The sequence below is a fragment of the Rhinopithecus bieti genome, unplaced genomic scaffold (assembly GCF_001698545.2).
Source record: "Rhinopithecus bieti isolate Rb0 unplaced genomic scaffold, ASM169854v2 scaffold_62671, whole genome shotgun sequence".
Lineage (NCBI taxonomy): Eukaryota > Metazoa > Chordata > Mammalia > Primates > Cercopithecidae > Rhinopithecus > Rhinopithecus bieti.
This window is the reverse complement of record NW_016824251.1, coordinates 591,957-611,059: the sequence shown is the minus strand read 5'-3', so window position 1 is coordinate 611,059 and position 19,103 is coordinate 591,957. Positions and strand designations below refer to the sequence as shown.

The window sequence follows — 19,103 nt, the reverse complement described above, 5'->3', positions numbered from 1 at the left end:
TACAGAAAACAGCTTTGACAACACTGAAGTAGTTTATTGAATTTTGACGGCCAAGTGAAAATTTAAATCATGCTTATTTTTCACAAGGTAATCCACTCACAATAGGCAATTGATGTGATCTCTTTCTATAAGAAAAGCTCTCATGCTCTTCCTGAACCTTCTACTAACTGTGCTGTTACGATGCACCTGCCTTTTGGATAGATGGTTGTTAGGAGATGGGTTGTTAAAGACAATTTACCTTGTGTGTTTCAGGCAGAAATAGACTCTCTCTGTGTAATCACTGAATGAGTTCCAAAAGCCTTTATGTCTTATATACAAGCTCAGACACTCCAGAACTCATTTTTCTTAACTTAAAAATGGGATAATTATAATACCTTTTGTACCTATCAGGATTACTGATTATTAACTGGAAAATATAATTGTTTTATCAAATTGCTATGAATGTGTACCACTACTGTTATATATTATATGGAAAAGCCTGCCATTGGGAAGTATTGGTCACATCGTATAATTATTCTTTTTCTTGGGGCGTGTACTACTTCATTTGGGCTACCACTGTGTATCTTTCCTCCTGTTCTTGATATCCTCCTCTTTACAGATTTCTTCAAGTGGTTCTTGAAACCTTAAGTTTATTTAGAAGGCCTAAATCTACCTTCTTTCTAACTGGAACTTTATATAAAATTCTCATTCCTTATTGTGAAATACGTCCTCCTATTTCATTTTTCTTGATCCATCTCCCTCCTAGCCTCCCTTCTCATGTGAATCATGTGGGTTAAGTAGGTTGAAATTTTGGACAAGATTCAGAGAATTCACATTGGTTGTAATATATACAAGTAGCAATAATTAGAGACTAATTTTTAAAAATTTTCATAGACTTTGTTTTATCTATGAAGTCCAGCATCCTTTGTCACATACCTAACTTATTCAATAATTATAAAACAGCACCTAAAAAAGAAACCTTACTGTGACAACATGCCACAGCATGGCAGGCACAAGTTCTGATAACACAGCAACATTCTGAAATTGGGAGACTCAGAAAAACCCATAACAAATAGGTACAACAGGTATAACGCCCCAGGGCAAGACTGTTCTATGAGGTTTGGCCAGCTAAGGATGCCACTGGAAATACTGATTGCTTTTTAGAAAAGGCTAATGGGCAGACTGCCCTTTCTACATTTCCCTTCCTCAAACAACAAAGTGCATTTCCTGAATAATAGCCTCTATTCTTACTCAAAATACAACAAACAGACCTTAGTCTTTGTGCTCTATGTCTTGAAAATTTCTTTCAGGGATTCCCTAGTTCTGAGAAATGTAGCAGACGATTTAAAAAAAAAGAAAGAAAGAAAGTGTAGTTACTACCCAGGACAATTGTAATCCTCACCTTACCAGGCTGCCAGATTTGGTTTGGAACGGATAACAGACCCATGGGTGCTCAGGGACCTATGTCCCTGAGTACCATGCCACAGCAAACACTGTTGGCCTATTGTTCTCAACTCCTCAAGCTTGGGAATCAAAAGAGGCAGCAGGTTCTTTCATTCAAATACCCCGCCCTAACAACTCAGCTGATTCCTACTGTTCAGTGCTCCTAATTTGATTCAAAATTCGAATTTCTCCACCTGAGTTTTCCTCCATCCTTTTCAACAAGCAGGCAATCTATGAGATCCTTCTCTATTTTAACAGTGTTCTTGATGACTCTTCCATCACCATTTTAACATCTTCTTCCGTATGTTCCCAATTAAATATTTCACCTCACCTTTCATTTTGAACCAAATGAGATTTATTCATTCATTGACTCACGAAAACTTAACAACACCTCCTAGGTAGCAGGCACCATTTCAAACACTAAAATACAGTAATAAATAAGACAAATTTGTGGTCTTTATGGAATTTCATTCTATGGTGACAAACCATAAACAAAGAATCGATCTATAATACAGTTTCAGGCGGTGACAAGTGTGATGGTAACATATATATATAAATCAAGTTAAGAACTTAGTAATTTTGTAAAACTGTTGGAGAAAACTCTATTTTAAAAAAGAGGATCAGAAAAAATCTCAGAGAAAAAATCTCTCTGAGAAAGTAACATTTCAACAGCAACAAAATTAATAATAAAGTGAGAGAGCAAGAGATGCAAAGATCTGGAGGAAGAGAATTACAAGGAGATGGAACAACCAGCATAAGTTATGAAGTGGAAATGAGCTTGGGCACACTTACACTGATCTGGCCAAATACTTACACTTTTGCTTTATGTTGTATTTGTCCATATACCTGGGTCAACTTTTCAATTTCAGCTTCTAATGAAAAGAAGCCAGTTTTGTGTAACTCTTTGTAAATCTTCACATAGTATCAACCAAAGATATGAAAATTAAGTATTTACTGAATGTTTTGATGACAGTGAAGACTGTGCATTTCTCCCATCATGCAGTACAGGTGAGTGCAGAAATAATTATTAGTATGAGAGTTATAAATCCTCTTTAAATAAGGTGTCTGATTTAACTAAAATAAATAGACTGGCAGCACAATTGGTTTTACATAAACTGGGAGTGGAATAAGATTTGGAGTGCATGGTGAATTTGAAATAATTGAAGAATCTGAGAAAGGGACTTTCACAGTGATGAAAAGGCAGCAAAGACTAAATTGTACTAACTTCAAGATGAGAATTAACCAGAAGTGGTTACATAAGAAACATTCAAGGGGATTTTAATGTGCTGACACAAACAGGATTATAGGGAAATACAATTTCAATGTACATTCTAGTTAAGTCCTAAAGATTTTGTAGTAGTTTTGAAAAGAGAATGTAAGTGTCCAGTGACTCAGGACAAGTTTCTGCTTCCCTCAGCAAAACTGCAAAACATCTACCCTTATCCTTTACTGCAAAACAAGCAAATAGCCAGTGCCTGTCTCTCTAGTGGCTACATGTAGGGAGCTCCACTTCTGTAAGCTCCCAAGAAGGTACATTTCAAGGGCTATTACCCTCATCCTGATTCTCCATTAGTCCACAGGGCTCTTTATGGTGCCCCATGCAGAGCTAAGCCTCATGAGTAATTAACCCCAGGGTAGCTGAAAATTAATTTTCAGCAGTGAGTCCTGTTTGCAAGTAGAATCTGTTCTTCTAAGGGGCATCGGACTAGGCCTTTCACTTATTTTTTTTTTCTAGTTTTATTGAGGTATAAATAAAATTATATGTATTCAAGGTAAAGAATGTAATATTTTGATATATGTATACATTGTGAAATGATCACCAAAATCAAACTAATTTATTTGTCCACCACTTCACATAGTTACCTTTTGTATGCATGTGTAGTTAGAATACTTAAGATCTATTATTCTCTTAGCAAATTTCAAGTATACAAGACATTATAGTTACCAGGCTGTACGTTAGCTTTCTCCAACTTATTCATCTTCTGTGAAAAGCAAGTTGGTCAAAGGATACAGACTTGCTTTTCACTTTTTTGGAGTCCCCTTAGAGCTAGTATAAGTCTAAACACATAAAGGCATTCAGTAAACATTTAATAAATGAACCATGTTTCAAAGGGTTTGCTGCTATGGGTACTCTATGTCAATGTAGTACTTAATGATACCTGAAGGTTAGATATTAACAAATTATAAAATGTTTGTTACTTAAGCTGTAGGAAACTTTTGAGCTTTATTGTGTAAGCCTAGCTAGGTTTTAGGATTGCCTGAAAAAATACAGGACTCTCAGTTGAATTTGAATTTCAGAAAACAAAACATAAGTTATTAGTATGTGTGTGTGTATATATATGTATATATATGTATATGTGTATATATATGTGTATATATATAAAAAAATTACATGACATATTTTTTATTTAANAAGTGTAGTTACTACCCAGGACAATTGTAATCCTCACCTTACCAGGCTGCCAGATTTGGTTTGGAACGGATAACAGACCCATGGGTGCTCAGGGACCTATGTCCCTGAGTACCATGCCACAGCAAACACTGTTGGCCTATTGTTCTCAACTCCTCAAGCTTGGGAATCAAAAAGAGGCAGCAGGTTCTTTCATTCAAATACCCCCGCCCTAACAACTCAGCTGATTCCTACTGTTCAGTGCTCCTAATTTGATTCAAAATTCGAATTTCTCCACCTGAGTTTTCCTCCATCCTTTTTCAACAAGCAGGCAATCTATGAGATCCTTCTCTATTTTAACAGTGTTCTTGATGACTCTTCCATCACCATTTTAACATCTTCTTCCGTATGTTCCCAATTAAATATTTCACCTCACCTTTCATTTTGAACCAAATGAGATTTATTCATTCATTGACTCACGAAAACTTAACAACACCTCCTAGGTAGCAGGCACCATTTCAAACACTAAAAATACAGTAATAAATAAGACAAATTTGTGGTCTTTATGGAATTTCATTCTATGGTGACAAACCATAAACAAAGAATCGATCTATAATACAGTTTCAGGCGGTGACAAGTGTGATGGTAACATATATATATAAATCAAGTTAAGAACTTAGTAATTTTGTAAAACTGTTGGAGAAAACTCTATTTTAAAAAAGAGGATCAGAAAAAATCTCAGAGAAAAAATCTCTCTGAGAAAGTAACATTTCAACAGCAACAAAAATTAATAATAAAGTGAGAGAGCAAGAGATGCAAAGATCTGGAGGAAGAGAATTACAAGGAGATGGAACAACCAGCATAAGTTATGAAGTGGAAATGAGCTTGGGCACACTTACACTGATCTGGCCAAATACTTACACTTTTGCTTTATGTTGTATTTGTCCATATACCTGGGTCAACTTTTCAATTTCAGCTTCTAATGAAAAGAAGCCAGTTTTGTGTAACTCTTTGTAAATCTTCACATAGTATCAACCAAAGATATGAAAAATTAAGTATTTACTGAATGTTTTGATGACAGTGAAGACTGTGCATTTCTCCCATCATGCAGTACAGGTGAGTGCAGAAATAATTATTAGTATGAGAGTTATAAATCCTCTTTAAATAAGGTGTCTGATTTAACTAAAATAAATAGACTGGCAGCACAATTGGTTTTACATAAACTGGGAGTGGAATAAGATTTGGAGTGCATGGTGAATTTGAAATAATTGAAGAATCTGAGAAAGGGACTTTCACAGTGATGAAAAAGGCAGCAAAGACTAAATTGTACTAACTTCAAGATGAGAATTAACCAGAAGTGGTTACATAAGAAACATTCAAGGGGATTTTAATGTGCTGACACAAACAGGATTATAGGGAAATACAATTTCAATGTACATTCTAGTTAAGTCCTAAAGATTTTTGTAGTAGTTTTGAAAAGAGAATGTAAGTGTCCAGTGACTCAGGACAAGTTTCTGCTTCCCTCAGCAAAAACTGCAAAACATCTACCCTTATCCTTTACTGCAAAACAAGCAAATAGCCAGTGCCTGTCTCTCTAGTGGCTACATGTAGGGAGCTCCACTTCTGTAAGCTCCCAAGAAGGTACATTTCAAGGGCTATTACCCTCATCCTGATTCTCCATTAGTCCACAGGGCTCTTTATGGTGCCCCATGCAGAGCTAAGCCTCATGAGTAATTAACCCCAGGGTAGCTGAAAAATTAATTTTTCAGCAGTGAGTCCTGTTTGCAAGTAGAATCTGTTCTTCTAAGGGGCATCGGACTAGGCCTTTCACTTATTTTTTTTTTCTAGTTTTATTGAGGTATAAATAAAAATTATATGTATTCAAGGTAAAGAATGTAATATTTTGATATATGTATACATTGTGAAATGATCACCAAAATCAAACTAATTTATTTGTCCACCACTTCACATAGTTACCTTTTTGTATGCATGTGTAGTTAGAATACTTAAGATCTATTATTCTCTTAGCAAATTTCAAGTATACAAGACATTATAGTTACCAGGCTGTACGTTAGCTTTCTCCAACTTATTCATCTTCTGTGAAAAGCAAGTTGGTCAAAGGATACAGACTTGCTTTTCACTTTTTTGGAGTCCCCCTTAGAGCTAGTATAAGTCTAAACACATAAAGGCATTCAGTAAACATTTAATAAATGAACCATGTTTCAAAGGGTTTGCTGCTATGGGTACTCTATGTCAATGTAGTACTTAATGATACCTGAAGGTTAGATATTAACAAATTATAAAATGTTTGTTACTTAAGCTGTAGGAAACTTTTTGAGCTTTATTGTGTAAGCCTAGCTAGGTTTTAGGATTGCCTGAAAAAATACAGGACTCTCAGTTGAATTTGAATTTCAGAAAACAAAAACATAAGTTATTAGTATGTGTGTGTGTATATATATGTATATATATGTATATGTGTATATATATGTGTATATATATAAAAAAATTACATGACATATTTTTTATTTAAAAAATTTAAAATATATATTTGTATAAAAATCAGTTTATCTGAAATAAAATTTAGATTAAATACAGGATATACTGTGTTTTTATTTACTGAATCTAGCAACTTTAATTCAGCCTTTTGGCCTTGAACCTGATTGAATTTGTTTTCTTTCTTTTCTCAAAATACGATTAAACTATTTTAATAGTGTTTATGCCCTATTAAAATGAAGACTCTATAATCAGGATCCTCTTGACCTTCTTTGAAGACATACAGAAAAAGAAATTCCAGAGCATATGTAATTCTGGATCAGTGTGTAGAATGGCAGTATCCACAGGGTCTAGTAAAGCCCAGTATGTTGAATTTTGCTAAAAAAGAAGAAAAAAAAAAATAAAGGAATAGGGTTTCAGCATTTTCTAATGACATGGCCAGATGATGCCACAAAATCTTGGCATTACTGATAAGTACACGCTGTGCTGGAAAATCAATAGTTTCTGAAGGGGATCCTGAAGGGAACTTTCCATTATTGAAGTTAGAAATAACTTAGCCCCACACTCATACATTCCTGGAGTTCAGGGTGCTCAGTGTCCCTAAGCAAGAAAGCATGGGACTCGTCCTAACTTCATAACCTGCTGAGCTGGAATTATTGCTTTTACAAATTACAAAGAGTACCTACTTTTTAAAACTGCATTTTTAACTATTTCAAGTGCTAGACAGTAATTGAGACGGGAAAGTAAATTTCAGTACAAGTGTCCCTCCACTTTAAGACAGTCTGAATAGGCCGGGCGTGGTGGCTCCCAGCACTTTGGGAGGGCGAGGCAGGCAGATCACGAGGTCAGGAGATCAAGACCATCCTGGCTAACACGGTGAAACGTGAAACCCTGTCTCTACTAAAAAAAAAATACAAAAAATTAGCCAGGCGCAGTGGCGGGCACTTGTAGTCGCAGCTAATCGGGAGGCTGAGGCGGGAGAATTGCGTGAACCCGGGAGGCGGAGCTTGCAGTGAGATTGTGCCACTGCACTCCAGCCTGGGCGACAGACCAAGACTCCATCTCAAATAAAAAAAAAGAAAAGAAAAAGAAAGTCTGGATATGCTACAACACAAGCTTAGGTAAGCAGATAGGTTGTGGAAGTGATTATTTACCTTAAACAGTATTTCATTGCAACATTCCATTAAATATTACACTGCCTTGCTATTTTTTTAAAATTACATCAATTGCTCCCTTGCAATGAATTCTCAATTTTTCAGATTTTGTGTTATGTTTGGGGGGTGAAAGTTTAGCCCCTTGATCATTTTAGCATTCCATGTTACAAATATCTACATAATGGTTTATAGTTATAGTTAGTATTCTCCTTCCTTAAAACTCTAAGGTAATATTACTCTAAGGTATTATTCTACATGAAAGCATTGGCTACAGAGCTCAGCTCTCTTCAACTCCCTTCCTTTTTTCTAAAACCTGTAAGTAAAGCTTCTCTAAAAGTTTTAAGTAAACCACAACTTTTTATTTTCACTCCTTCATATGATTTTCTGACACTGTAAGTACTGAGACTTTTAAGAAATTAAATTCAGTATTATTTTTGGAAATGGAGTCATCCCTCAGAAATAGCAGAGAAGAGTTACTCAAAGTTTTTTGGTTTTTTTTTTTTTTTTTTTTTTGTTTTTGTTTTTTTTAAGACAGAGTCTCGCTCCATTGCCAGGCTGGAGAGCAGTGGTGCGATTCTCCTGCCTCAGCCTCCCAAGTAGCTGGGACTACAGGCACGCACCATCACATCCAGCTAATTTTTGCATTTTCAGTAGAGACAAGGTTTCACCATGTTGGCCAGGATGGTCTCGATCTCTTGACCTCTGATCCTCCCGCCTCCACCTCCCAAAGTGCTAGGATTACAGGCATAAGCCACCATGCCCGGCCAGTCTTCATTTTTAAGTGAACTTTTTATGTGAGAATAATTTTATTTTAAAAAAGTGATGATACAGAAAGTTCCTATATACCCCATACCCAGTTTATCCTTTTGTTGACATCATACATTAGGATAGTACATTTGCTACAACTAATAAGCTGATATTGAAACATTATTATTTCAATAACGTTTGCTTCAGATTTCCTTAGATTTTACCAAGTGCTCTTTTCTGTTGCTGGATCCCACCAGGATCCCATATTACACTTAGTCATCATGTCTCCTTCGGCTCATCTTGGCAATGGCAGTTTTCACACTTTCTTTGTTTTAATAATTTAAGGAATACCGGCCCAGTATTTTACAGAATGCCCCACAATTTAGTTTTGGATGATGCTGTTCTCAAGATTTAGCAGGTTTTATGAGTGTTGAGGAAAAAACCACAGAGGCAAAGTGCCATTCTTATCCCATCACAACAAGGGCACATACTATCATCATGACTTGTCACTATTGATGTTGACCTTGATCAGCTGGGTGAGGCAGTGTTTGTTTGGTTTTTGCAATGGTACAGTACTCTTCTTTTTCCCTTTTCCAGACTGTAATCTTTGGACATAAGTCACTATGCACAGCCCACACTTAAGAGGTGGGTAGTTAACCTCCACCTCATTGAAGGGCCAATATCTACATTGATTATTTGGAATCCTGCCCAGTAAATTTGTTTCTTTCACTGCATTTATTCATTCAATCATTTGTTTCTATGAATCATTTGTTTCTGTGAATGCATGGATGCTTTACACGTTGTGTTATAATCCATTACTACTTATTTTGTTGCTTAAATTGTTCCAGCTTTGGCTATTGGAGCTCTTTCAGTTAGCTCCTATGTCCCTTTGACATACCCCTGCCACCCCCATCACTATGATTTTTATCTTTTTTTTATGCTTTCTCAAGGCACCACAAGATGATTCAGGCTTCTCTTATATATTTCCTGCTCCAGACATAGATTCAACTTCTAATTCCTTTTATTGGAGAATGGCATTAGAAACCAAGATCTGAGCCATGCTAGGTAAAAAGCCGCTGTCATTTTAAAATCATCCCATTACTGGGGATATACCCAAAGGATTATAAGTCATGCTGCTATAAAGACACATGCACACGTATGTTTATTGCGGCACTATTCACAATAGCAAAGACCTGGAATCAACCTAAATGTCCTCAGTGACAGACTGGATTAAGAAAATGTGGCACATATACACCATGGAATACTATGCAGCTATAAAAAGGATGAGTTTGTGTCCTTTGTAGGGACATGGATGCAGCTGCAAACCATCATTCTCAGCAAACTGTCGCAAGAACAGAAAACCAAACACCGCATGTTCACACTCATAGATGGGAACTGAACAATGAGATCACTTGGACACACTTGGATCACTTGGAAGGGGAACATCACACACCAGGTCCTATTGTGGGGAGCAGGGAGTGGGGAGGGATAGCATTAGGAGATATACCTAATGTAAATGATGAGTTAATGGGTACAGCACACCAACATGCCACATGTATACATATGTAACAAACCTGCACATTGTGCACATGTACCCTAGAACTTAAAGTATAATAATAAAAAAAAAATTTTAAAAAACAATAGCAAAAGAAAAACAAATCATTTCTCCCCACTCTGTCCTACATGATGTATTTGCTATTAGACTGACGGATACTGTGTTCATATTGTCGATCTCAAACTTGGTTCTTTAAAGAAAATTACAGTTTAATTTTGGAATTACTTGATTTTAATACTCTTTATTCTACTTTATATTTAAAGACTATGATATTTATTTTTCCTTTTTGGCACATTTTGTTCTTTCTTTTTCTTACTAAAGGAATTAGAAGTTTAGGGAATGAGGTTCCTAAGGAAAGGAAGGGTGGATTACTTCTCTCCAGGCTCAGCTAGGAGGAGCAGCCTAGTAATTCAACTAGAAATGGCAGGGTATATCTAAGCCTAGGAGGAGTTTAATATATACTGTTCTTATTCAACCTTTGTTTAAAAATAATTATGTGATGACCACAGACATATGAGGAACTGGCTGTAGAATGAAGAGGCTGCAACAAAGGAAGAAGAAAATGACACACGAATACCATTATCAAACCAAATAACCACCTTGTATTTTTATGATGTACTGTATACATGAAGGAAGCTGGTTTTCAATGCCAGGAGTCGCTCTTTTATAGACTCGGTGTCAAGCATGCATTCTATCCAAGATCAAGACTTTCAGTGGTTTTTACAACCACATGTATAGCCTATAGTAGCCTGCAGTTACCAAATTTTCATGCTGCTAGCATTGAGACCATCTCCAAAATTACACAAAGAAAAATTCTAAAAGGCCGGGCGCGGTGGCTCAAGCCTGTAATCCCAGCACTTTGGGAGGCCGAGACGGGCGGATCACGAGGTCAGGAGATCGAGACCATCCTGGCTAACACGGTGAAACCCCGTCTCTACTAAAAAATACAAAAAAAAAAACTAGCCGGGCGAGGTGGCGGGCGCCTGTAGTCCCAGCTACTCGGGAGGCTGAGGCAGGAGAATGGCGTGAACCCAGGAGGCGGAGCTTGCAGTGAGCTGAGATCCGGCCACTGCACCCCAGCCTGGGCGACAGAGCAAGACTCCGTCTCAAAAAAAAAAAAACAAAAAAAAAAAAACACACAAAGAAAAATTCTAATTAATACATAAATGCAGGCCCCCTAGCAATTTGAATAGGTGAGGTTACAATAAATGCTAGACAAAAGGGTGATTTCCTTGCACCCAACACACACACACACACACAGAACAACATACTACATATTTTGATTGCTCTTCCTTCTCTATACTTCCCCTTTTAATTCCTGGACACCAATTCCTCTCACCCCAACTTAAAAACTCTGAATAACGCTATAGAGCCTCAAACAGAATCTATATAACCACTGACGAATCACAGCCCTAAGGTGACTCAGGAAGACCAAGGCTCACGTAGGGCTACTAGAGCCCTACGGTCTACTAGAGCCATGAGTTTCTACTGATATCGGAAAACAGTTCTGACTTCTGGTCACTTAACACTGCTAAATTGATACCCAGACAAAAAAAATTGTTGGCATCTATTAGCTAGATGCTTTTGGAGCTAACTGAGCCAGTCAGAGATGGGCTGGCTTCTGATTGTGCTTCAATCAGAAAGTAGCTGAAGGTTACTCTATGTACCGCTTTGCCTTTTCTAAAGGATGTGGGTTGGGATTCAAAGGACATGGTCTTTAGTCAATACAGACATTGTAGACAGCAAACACAAATCAATAGAAAAAAATAACTTTTTTATTTACAAAAAAATCCAAATATTGGATGCTGTAAACAAAATTCACAATCTGTTCCCTCTAGCACTGATTCAAACACGTCAGCTTTTAGTCCATTTTCCATCAACTCTTTTTCTGCCTGTGACGCAGCCTATAGTCAAAATATTCCAAAAGAGTGACCCAAGGTGCAGCTTGCTGCAACAGAACGCCTCGGAGCAGGCAATGATTGTAGAGAGGTTGGAGGGAGAGACAGCCAGCGGGCAGAGCCTCCTCCGTTCTGCAAGACTTTGCAGCAAGTCTCGTTAACTTGACATCTTCCAACTTTGTACTTTACCATTTGCTTTGTTAGAAAGCCATTATGTTAACAAAATATAGCAGAGATTCTTTCTTAGCACTGAAAATGCTATGCTAAAAGAAATTTTAAAGAAAGATTATATTCAAATAGATGCTATATATGAAATTACTTTTTTTGGCTTTTTGGTTTCATCTAACACACTTCATCTTGAACAACAAAAAAAGCTTATGTTTGAACTGACAGCTTTCAACATAATACATTTCATTTACAAAATAGTTCACAATATTTATTTAACAAGCATTGCATTGAAAACAACGTTATGCACAGTGAAGCAACCAACAATAAGCAAACAGAAAGGGGTGGTAAAAACAGTACGTTCACTTTTCATTTCCTTCCTTGGCTTGGATTACAGATATTCTTCCATCCTTGCATTTTTGGAGCTATATTATTAGTCCATCCAATACCAAAGTGAGCAGATACTCGATCCCATTACTGGAAGGGAAATGTCCATCTTGCTGTAGGAGTTCTCGAGGCAGCTGGATTTACTGCAAATTAAGTAAACTTTTTAAAAACGGCATTGTCACAGGCTAAGTGTTCTCTGACATGCCAGGCTGGACAGGTGAGAAGAGCCTCCAAAAGATAAAACTTCTTCCTGGTTTAAAGAAACAGCACACTAGGCCAGATAAACACAAAAGCAAACAAATCACAGGTGCTAATAGGGAGTCGGGCGCTGTTCTTTCCTCTGACCTATACACATGGCTCTCTCTCACCAGACATTCAAATTTTTAGGCCACACATCCACAAAGAGAGACATATATTTCACTGTGTGTTCAACTACATATGCACAAGACTATAGTACATATAAAATAGAAATAAATTATGTAAGTCTTAAAGTAAATGCTGGAAGTTGTCTTGAGTACAGCCTGTTCTATATGAATAGGTGCCAGGTGCTGGCACTTTCAACTAAGCTACCAACCCTGAAGTAAGCAAGAAAAGAACATAAATATTTGAGAAAATAAATCAAAGTGTATTTCAAATAAGGCTCTTCCATACAAAAATCTGTGCTATAAATTAACAGCAGGTTATTGTTATGGCAGAGCCAGAGACCTCCAGACTCTCTAAAATAGTAAACGACTCATTTGTCAAGAGTTAGGGTGAGAAAGCAGATCACCAGCTGCTCCTGTGTTCACAAGTGCTCCCTTAGCTTTCTTTTAGAAAACTCTGAAACAACTAAGCAGGCGGAGCTCTGGTTTCTGATAGATGAGTGCCAGGCTTAATCTGCAAACTGAACAATATTTCCTGGGAAGTTGCAATTAATTTTTCAAACCCAGGGCTCGAGTGAGGGAGATTGAGCCAAGATGGTAGTAGGAGGAGTTCCTTAGAAAACTGAATGGCAGTGCAGGGGCTGTTGCAGCTCTAACAGAATTCACAGGGAAGCTGCTACAGCAAACCCATCAGGTTCCCATTAAGGCTTCAAAAAAGATGCACAAAAGGCAGTCCAGATGGATTAACCTGGATTAACCTAGCACTAAGCATCTGAGGATCCCTAGATAAACAAACAAATTATACTGCCAACAGGAGGATACTTTTTCCTCCCGTGGTCTCTCTTTAACTGATGATGAAAATCTTCTGATTGGGTCTTCGAGGAATTATCACAGCAAGCAGCCATCCACTAAGGTTGTGGAGATTACGTGGTTGTTTCACTACACAAAGGGAAGGTTCTTATGTGTTAGTTTTGTTTTGTTTTTAACAAATGCATTTTCAGAGACCAGTGTCTAGAGGATCTACTGGCTAGCAGAAAGGGTGGTTTTAGGGTTAACTGTCATTGAACTGAAATAGTAATGCCAGTTCATTTCACAAAGGTATAACTGGTATTTTTGTAAGAAAGAAAATAAAGTTGGATTTGATTTAATGGAAAGTGATTTAAAGTACAGTACTAAATATTTAAATGCAGTGTGACAACCAGATCAAAGATGTTTCATACTGACATGATTTATAAAATGTTATATATAATATATATCTCATATATAAATTTTAAGCAATTGTGCAAATATTCTTTAAAAAGGGTCATTTCACATTACTAAATTCTAGTGGTCCAGAAATGCAGAATGCATTCATTAAAATTCATTTAAACATTAGCAAGTAGTGTTCAGATCACCAGAAATTCTTTTTAGCAGTCAGGGATTTAAGTAGCCTATTACTGATCCATGATCCATTAGATTAAACATCATGGAGGAATGCAATTATATTTTTAAAATAAATGGGTTCAAACTGTCAAAATGGCAGTTCAATATAAAAAAGACTGCTCTGCCAAATATTCTCCCATTTGTGGAATTCTATGGCTCACCAAAGAAAAAAAAAAAAAGAAAAAACATCCCACTAAAACTGTATAATTTCTGCTCTTCCTATGAAATATATTACTTGGTTCCCTCTTTCATTTAATTTTTTTAGATGTGGATGTAATTCATCATTGCAATATGCCCACGTCTCATGTTATCCTGTTGAAAACATAAAAACACACAGTATTTAAACATTTCCTATTTGAGACATTCGAGATCAATCTACTGTGTATATATACATATAAAATGTATATATATACACACACATATAATTTATACACACATATGCATGTACCTATGATAATATCAGATCAACAAATGTTAACTTTATACAAGTATTTGCAAGAAAAAATAGGGCATTTTCTCCACCATTCACAAGCTTATATGTTATTTTCTTCTTGAGGCAGTCTGATAAAATAAAATAATCATTAAACCACAAAATAATTTTGCCACTTCAAATTTTCGGAAGGCAACAGGCACTTTGATGTATATTGGTGTGTAACAAATATAATATCTCTTCATATATTCTACTATATCTCTTCTAATTGGGTATTTTTATCTGTTAAATCTTTGGTCCTTGAGCACTTTCTTTGCTACAGCTGTTTTGCTTGCATTTTACATTTTAAAATGCGAACTATGCACGCAGCTGGAATTAATGGATTATGTCATCATAAGTTCTGCTGATTGTTATGAGAACTGCACCAACCTACTACTGTTCATTCGGAGCAAGCCGTTTGTGAGCAAAACAAGATCATTCCACAGAAAGCACTTGCTACAAGCCTCAGACAGTAATCCCAACGTTGGAGTTCCCCTTTTTCTTGTATTGTTACTATTAATATCTGAACTCCTGAACTGATTCACAAGTTGGAGAGAGACCTTTTTCCTCTGTATTTTCCCTTTTATGAATTCCATCTTAAAAGAAACTTTCCACTTTTTTTTTTTTTCCTATGGCAAAGCTATGGGAGCAGATACAGCAAACCCATGTTGTCATCAAACATTTTTCTTCTCTTGTTATATGAGGAGAACCTGGTCGCTTTTACTGACAGGTCTCTCTTTTTTTGCAAGATAGAATCCAATTGGGTAGGAAAATAAGGGGAGGGCTAGGGAAAAGGATCCTTTGAAGATCATGCTCCCACATCTATTAAAAGATACATAAGCTTTGCCAGACTTAAAACCAGGAGCATATCATCATTGCACAAAACACATCCCTAATAAGGGCTGGATCACTCTGGTTTTTTTTTTTTTTTTTTTTTTTTTTTTTTTTTTTTTTTTTTCTCTACTGTCTTGTCTGAAATGGCTTCCCCATAGGACATTTTTAAATGATTCTTAATTGCAGGGTAGCCAAGTGGAGTAGGTCTGTTGCTGGCACGTGAATACTGGCTGAACCTGTGCAATGTAGTAATTGCTAAAGTTGGCATCTGCTACATAGGGGGCTGGCTGGTAATAGCAAGTGACATTAGCCACATTAGGAATGACATTTTGGTCAGCTAACACCCGGATAGCCAGCATGGTGATAAGGTTTAAAGTCTGTCTTCTTTCATGTCCCATCAGGCACACCGTGCTCTCATTCACCACTCCATGAAGGGTCATGAGATATTCATACTTGCGGTCTTCCAATCCCACAAAGTGGTTCTGCAAATAGGACTCCAGTTTTCTCTGCTGTTCTCCAATGTCTGAGAAGTCGATGAAAAACCTGGAACACATATACCTCTGAAGGGTCTTGATCTCATCAGAGGCGGGCCTAAAGCCCCTCACCAAGAGGTTGCAGTACTTAAGTAGGCCTCCCCCTCGGATTTCCTCTGGGTTCCTGGTGGCAATTATCTTGTTACAAAGGTGATCAAAGGCTTCCTGGAAATCGCCATAGACGCTCTCCCCAATTATTGTGGGGTGAAATGTCTCAGTCATTGGGTTCTCTGAACATTCGTAAAAGAGCAGAAGAGAGTCTAATTTGATTTGAAAAGAATCTACACTGAATTCAAACTGCCTCCGGAGGGAATCCACAAATTTCAGTTCCACATTTTTGCCACTGTTGTTTGACAGGGATATAAGACTCCATCGGTCAGAGTCATTGCACACTTTAACCATTTTCTGCACATAAGCTTCCTACAATTTAAAAGATAAAACAAAATGAGCAAACCTAGAAAATAATAAATAAATAAATAATAAATACATCCTCTTCACAGCTGAGAATTATTTTGCTCTTTCCCTTTTGTTTTGTCAAGTTTCAGCCAGACACTACCTACAGGCTTAAACGGTCTTCTGAAAATAGAAAAAAAAAATACTTTTAACGAGTAGTTTTACTGTCTGGGAAAGGGACTAGAGGTAATAGTTTGAGGCTTTTGGCAGACGTAACACAGTAGTAAGAGGTTCTGTTGTCATGTCTGACTTTTTAAGTGTTACTTTTTGAAAATGGTCTAATAGGCACAATATTCAGAGAGATCGAAACAACATTCAAAAGACTCGGAGGGGCATTCAGCGGTAGGTTAGTCAGCCTCACCCTTGTTCCAAGCCACCCAATTCCTCTCCTCTCCGCCTGCGGCAATCAATGTTATCAGTATCTTGTGTGTCCCTCCAGGGGCACTCTGCAGTTACAATCAAAATAAACTAAATTATGACATTCTGGGACCCTGCCTCCTCAGACAATTTTAACTAATCATATAAAACCCGTCTTGAACTAAAGTGGAGGGTGGGGAGGGGGTGCCACTACCCCCTTAACATATGAACCAGCAAGGAGAACCACCAGATAGACCTTTAACCCGGAGTCAACTGAATGCCGCTGTGAAATCTATTCACCTTTTCCAGTACAAGAAAAAACTCATTGACTCACTTCTGCTTCAGGCTGTCATTTTCCCAAAGACAAGATCATATAATGTCTCAAAAAATTATTTACATTATTTCATTCTGCCAAGTATCAGAATCTACTCTGGACAAGACTCCAACAGGGAAAGACAAGAGTTAAAACATAAGGAGAAAGAAGAGAAGGGAGGGCAGGGGAGACCTTGAGAAGAGTTGCAGCTCCAAAGCATCAAGTAAACGGAAACACACAACAACGTCCATGCACGTCAGTTAACTCATTTAAAAAATCAAAAATCAAAGAAATACGCGCGCCCAAACTCGTGATGGCCACAGATTCATGGCATGTAACCGACGCCCCTCTGCCCGCTCCCCGTAACACCCGGTCCAGTCTGGGTCAGGACCCAAGTGCATCTCGGGTGGTGTTACCTTGAGCGTGAGTGGTGTGATCTTCTCTTTGTTCACCCCCTCGGGTAAGAAGTCCAACAGGCAGTCCAGCACGACGTCCTTCACAGTCTGAAACTCCCCTTCCCCGCGCAGGTCGGCGCAGAAGATGAGGTCCAGGTCCTTGTAGCCCAGGCCGCTATCCTGGTGCAGGACGTGGCTGGCGGCCGAGCCGTTGAGGCGCACGTCGCGGACGCCGATGCGCTTCTCGGCCAGGCGCCGCCGCACCACCTTCACGATCAGGCTAGGCTGCAGCTCGAGCGTGGGGAAGTTGCCGCGCCCGTGGATCGGAATGGTCTCGCTCAGGATGCCGTCCAGCCGCTGCACTTGCTCCCAGTTCAGCACGTTGCAGTGCGCCGTGGGGCTTTCGCAATAGTCCAAGCAGTGCCCACCGTAGCTGCCGCCGCCAAAGTCGCTGCCGCCGAAGTCGCCGCCGCCGAAGTCGCCGCCGCCGAAGTCGCCGCCTAGGGGGATGTAGGGGCCGCAGGCCAGCTCGTCCTCGGCCATGGCAAAGTACCCTTCGCCCTCCGCCATGTAGTGCCCGCCGAGCGCCACTTGGCCCTGGTCAGTCCTAAAAGGAAAGGGAAAGGAGCGCGGTGAGGACGCGCGGCGGCGGAGGGCAGAGGCCAACCAGGAAAAGAGCGCCCCCTCCCCCGATAGTTCCCTGGCCCCGGGCCTCCTCCGAGACTCTACCTCCCCCGGCCCTTACAGTCCCCAGCCGCGCACCGCCCCCCGCAGAGCAGCCCCGCACCAAAAGTATCTCTGATGCATCTGGAAAGCGCAAGCGAGAGTCCCGTCTGTGTCACCTGGAGGCGGCCGCCCCTTCTAGGAGCCAAGCGAGCGAGAGAGAAACCGCGAGGCGGCAACACTTCCAGGAGCTGCGAGTGCGCTCGGACAGCGACTAGGGACTTCGTCTTTCCCAGACCCCTGCCGCCTGCGCTCACTACTCCCTCCCCGCGCCCCCTCCCGCGCCGCTGCCACCCCAGCTGCGGTGGTCCTGAAGGTGGCGGCTCTTGCTGCCACACACGCTCGTGTCTCTGGAGCTTTAGCAGTTGTGCGGGGAAAATGTCTTCAGTACTTTTTTTATACTGGGCTTCTCTGCGCTTCCGGGGCCCGGAGCGGCACGCTCGCCACACCCTCCTCATCTGCATAGGGCGCCGCCCCCTGCCCGCCCCCTCCCGCAGGGCACGCCGCGGACTAGCCCAGCAGTTGGTGCTGGACCACGGCCGGTGAGCGCGAGACGCTGGGCGGTATGTGCCGATACTGTGCGCGCCGGTAGATTCGTATATTTATACATACATTTAGGTACGCCCCCTACCACAAATCTTTTTTCATTTTCCCCAGGAGGAGACACTTTAAATGCCCCAGGAATCATAACTGATCATCAAAACCAGGTCACTACTAAAATCCTGCAACTGCAGAAACTTCCCAAAATTCTCGCGGATACAGCCCTTCATGAGATCATCACTGTTGGGCTCCGGAGGTTCCTCACTACTGCTCTTTTAAACCTCGGTGTCTAGACCATTTACTCCATTGATAAACCTGGTCCAAGCGTGGACTCATGATTCACTCATGCACGCAAATCAGTCACGGCGCGTGAGTGGGAAGGGCTTGTTGATAACTGGGTTTCGATTCTCGAAACCTCGGGAAGCACGCCGGGGAGCTCCGGGGCAGACGGAGAAGGCGCGGGGGCGGCACCGCGGGCCTCGGGCGTGTGCA

The 19,103-nt window shown here is 39.6% G+C and overlaps 1 protein-coding gene across 2 annotated transcripts; it reads right to left on the bottom strand.

Moving 5' to 3' along the window:
- Nucleotides 1-11,513: 11,513 nt before the first annotated feature.
- TENT5A (terminal nucleotidyltransferase 5A) lies at nucleotides 11,514-18,472 on the bottom strand. Of its 2 annotated transcripts, none has more exons than XM_017862210.1 (3): nucleotides 18,191-18,472; nucleotides 17,370-17,955; nucleotides 11,514-16,250 (listed from the first exon to the last, which is right to left on the bottom strand). In XM_017862210.1, exons 2-3 carry the CDS (start codon nucleotides 17,916-17,918, stop codon nucleotides 15,474-15,476), a joined length of 1,326 nt encoding a protein of 441 aa, XP_017717699.1. In that variant the 5' UTR covers nucleotides 17,919-17,955; nucleotides 18,191-18,472; the 3' UTR covers nucleotides 11,514-15,473. The 2 variants fall into 2 exon arrangements, with proteins under 2 accessions (XP_017717699.1, XP_017717698.1); XM_017862209.1 differs by having other exon boundaries at nucleotides 18,136-18,469.
- Between the last annotated feature and the right edge of the window lie 631 nt (nucleotides 18,473-19,103).

Coding starts and splice junctions, on each gene's coding strand:
- TENT5A (XM_017862209.1), bottom strand. CDS start 18,155: ATGCATCAGAGATACTTTTG. Junction 17,956..18,135: donor ATGCATCAGAGATACTTTTG/GTGCGGGGCTGC, acceptor CTTTCCTTTTAG/GACTGACCAGGGCCAAGTGG. Junction 16,251..17,369: donor TCACACCACTCACGCTCAAG/GTAACACCACCC, acceptor TTTAAATTGTAG/GAAGCTTATGTGCAGAAAAT.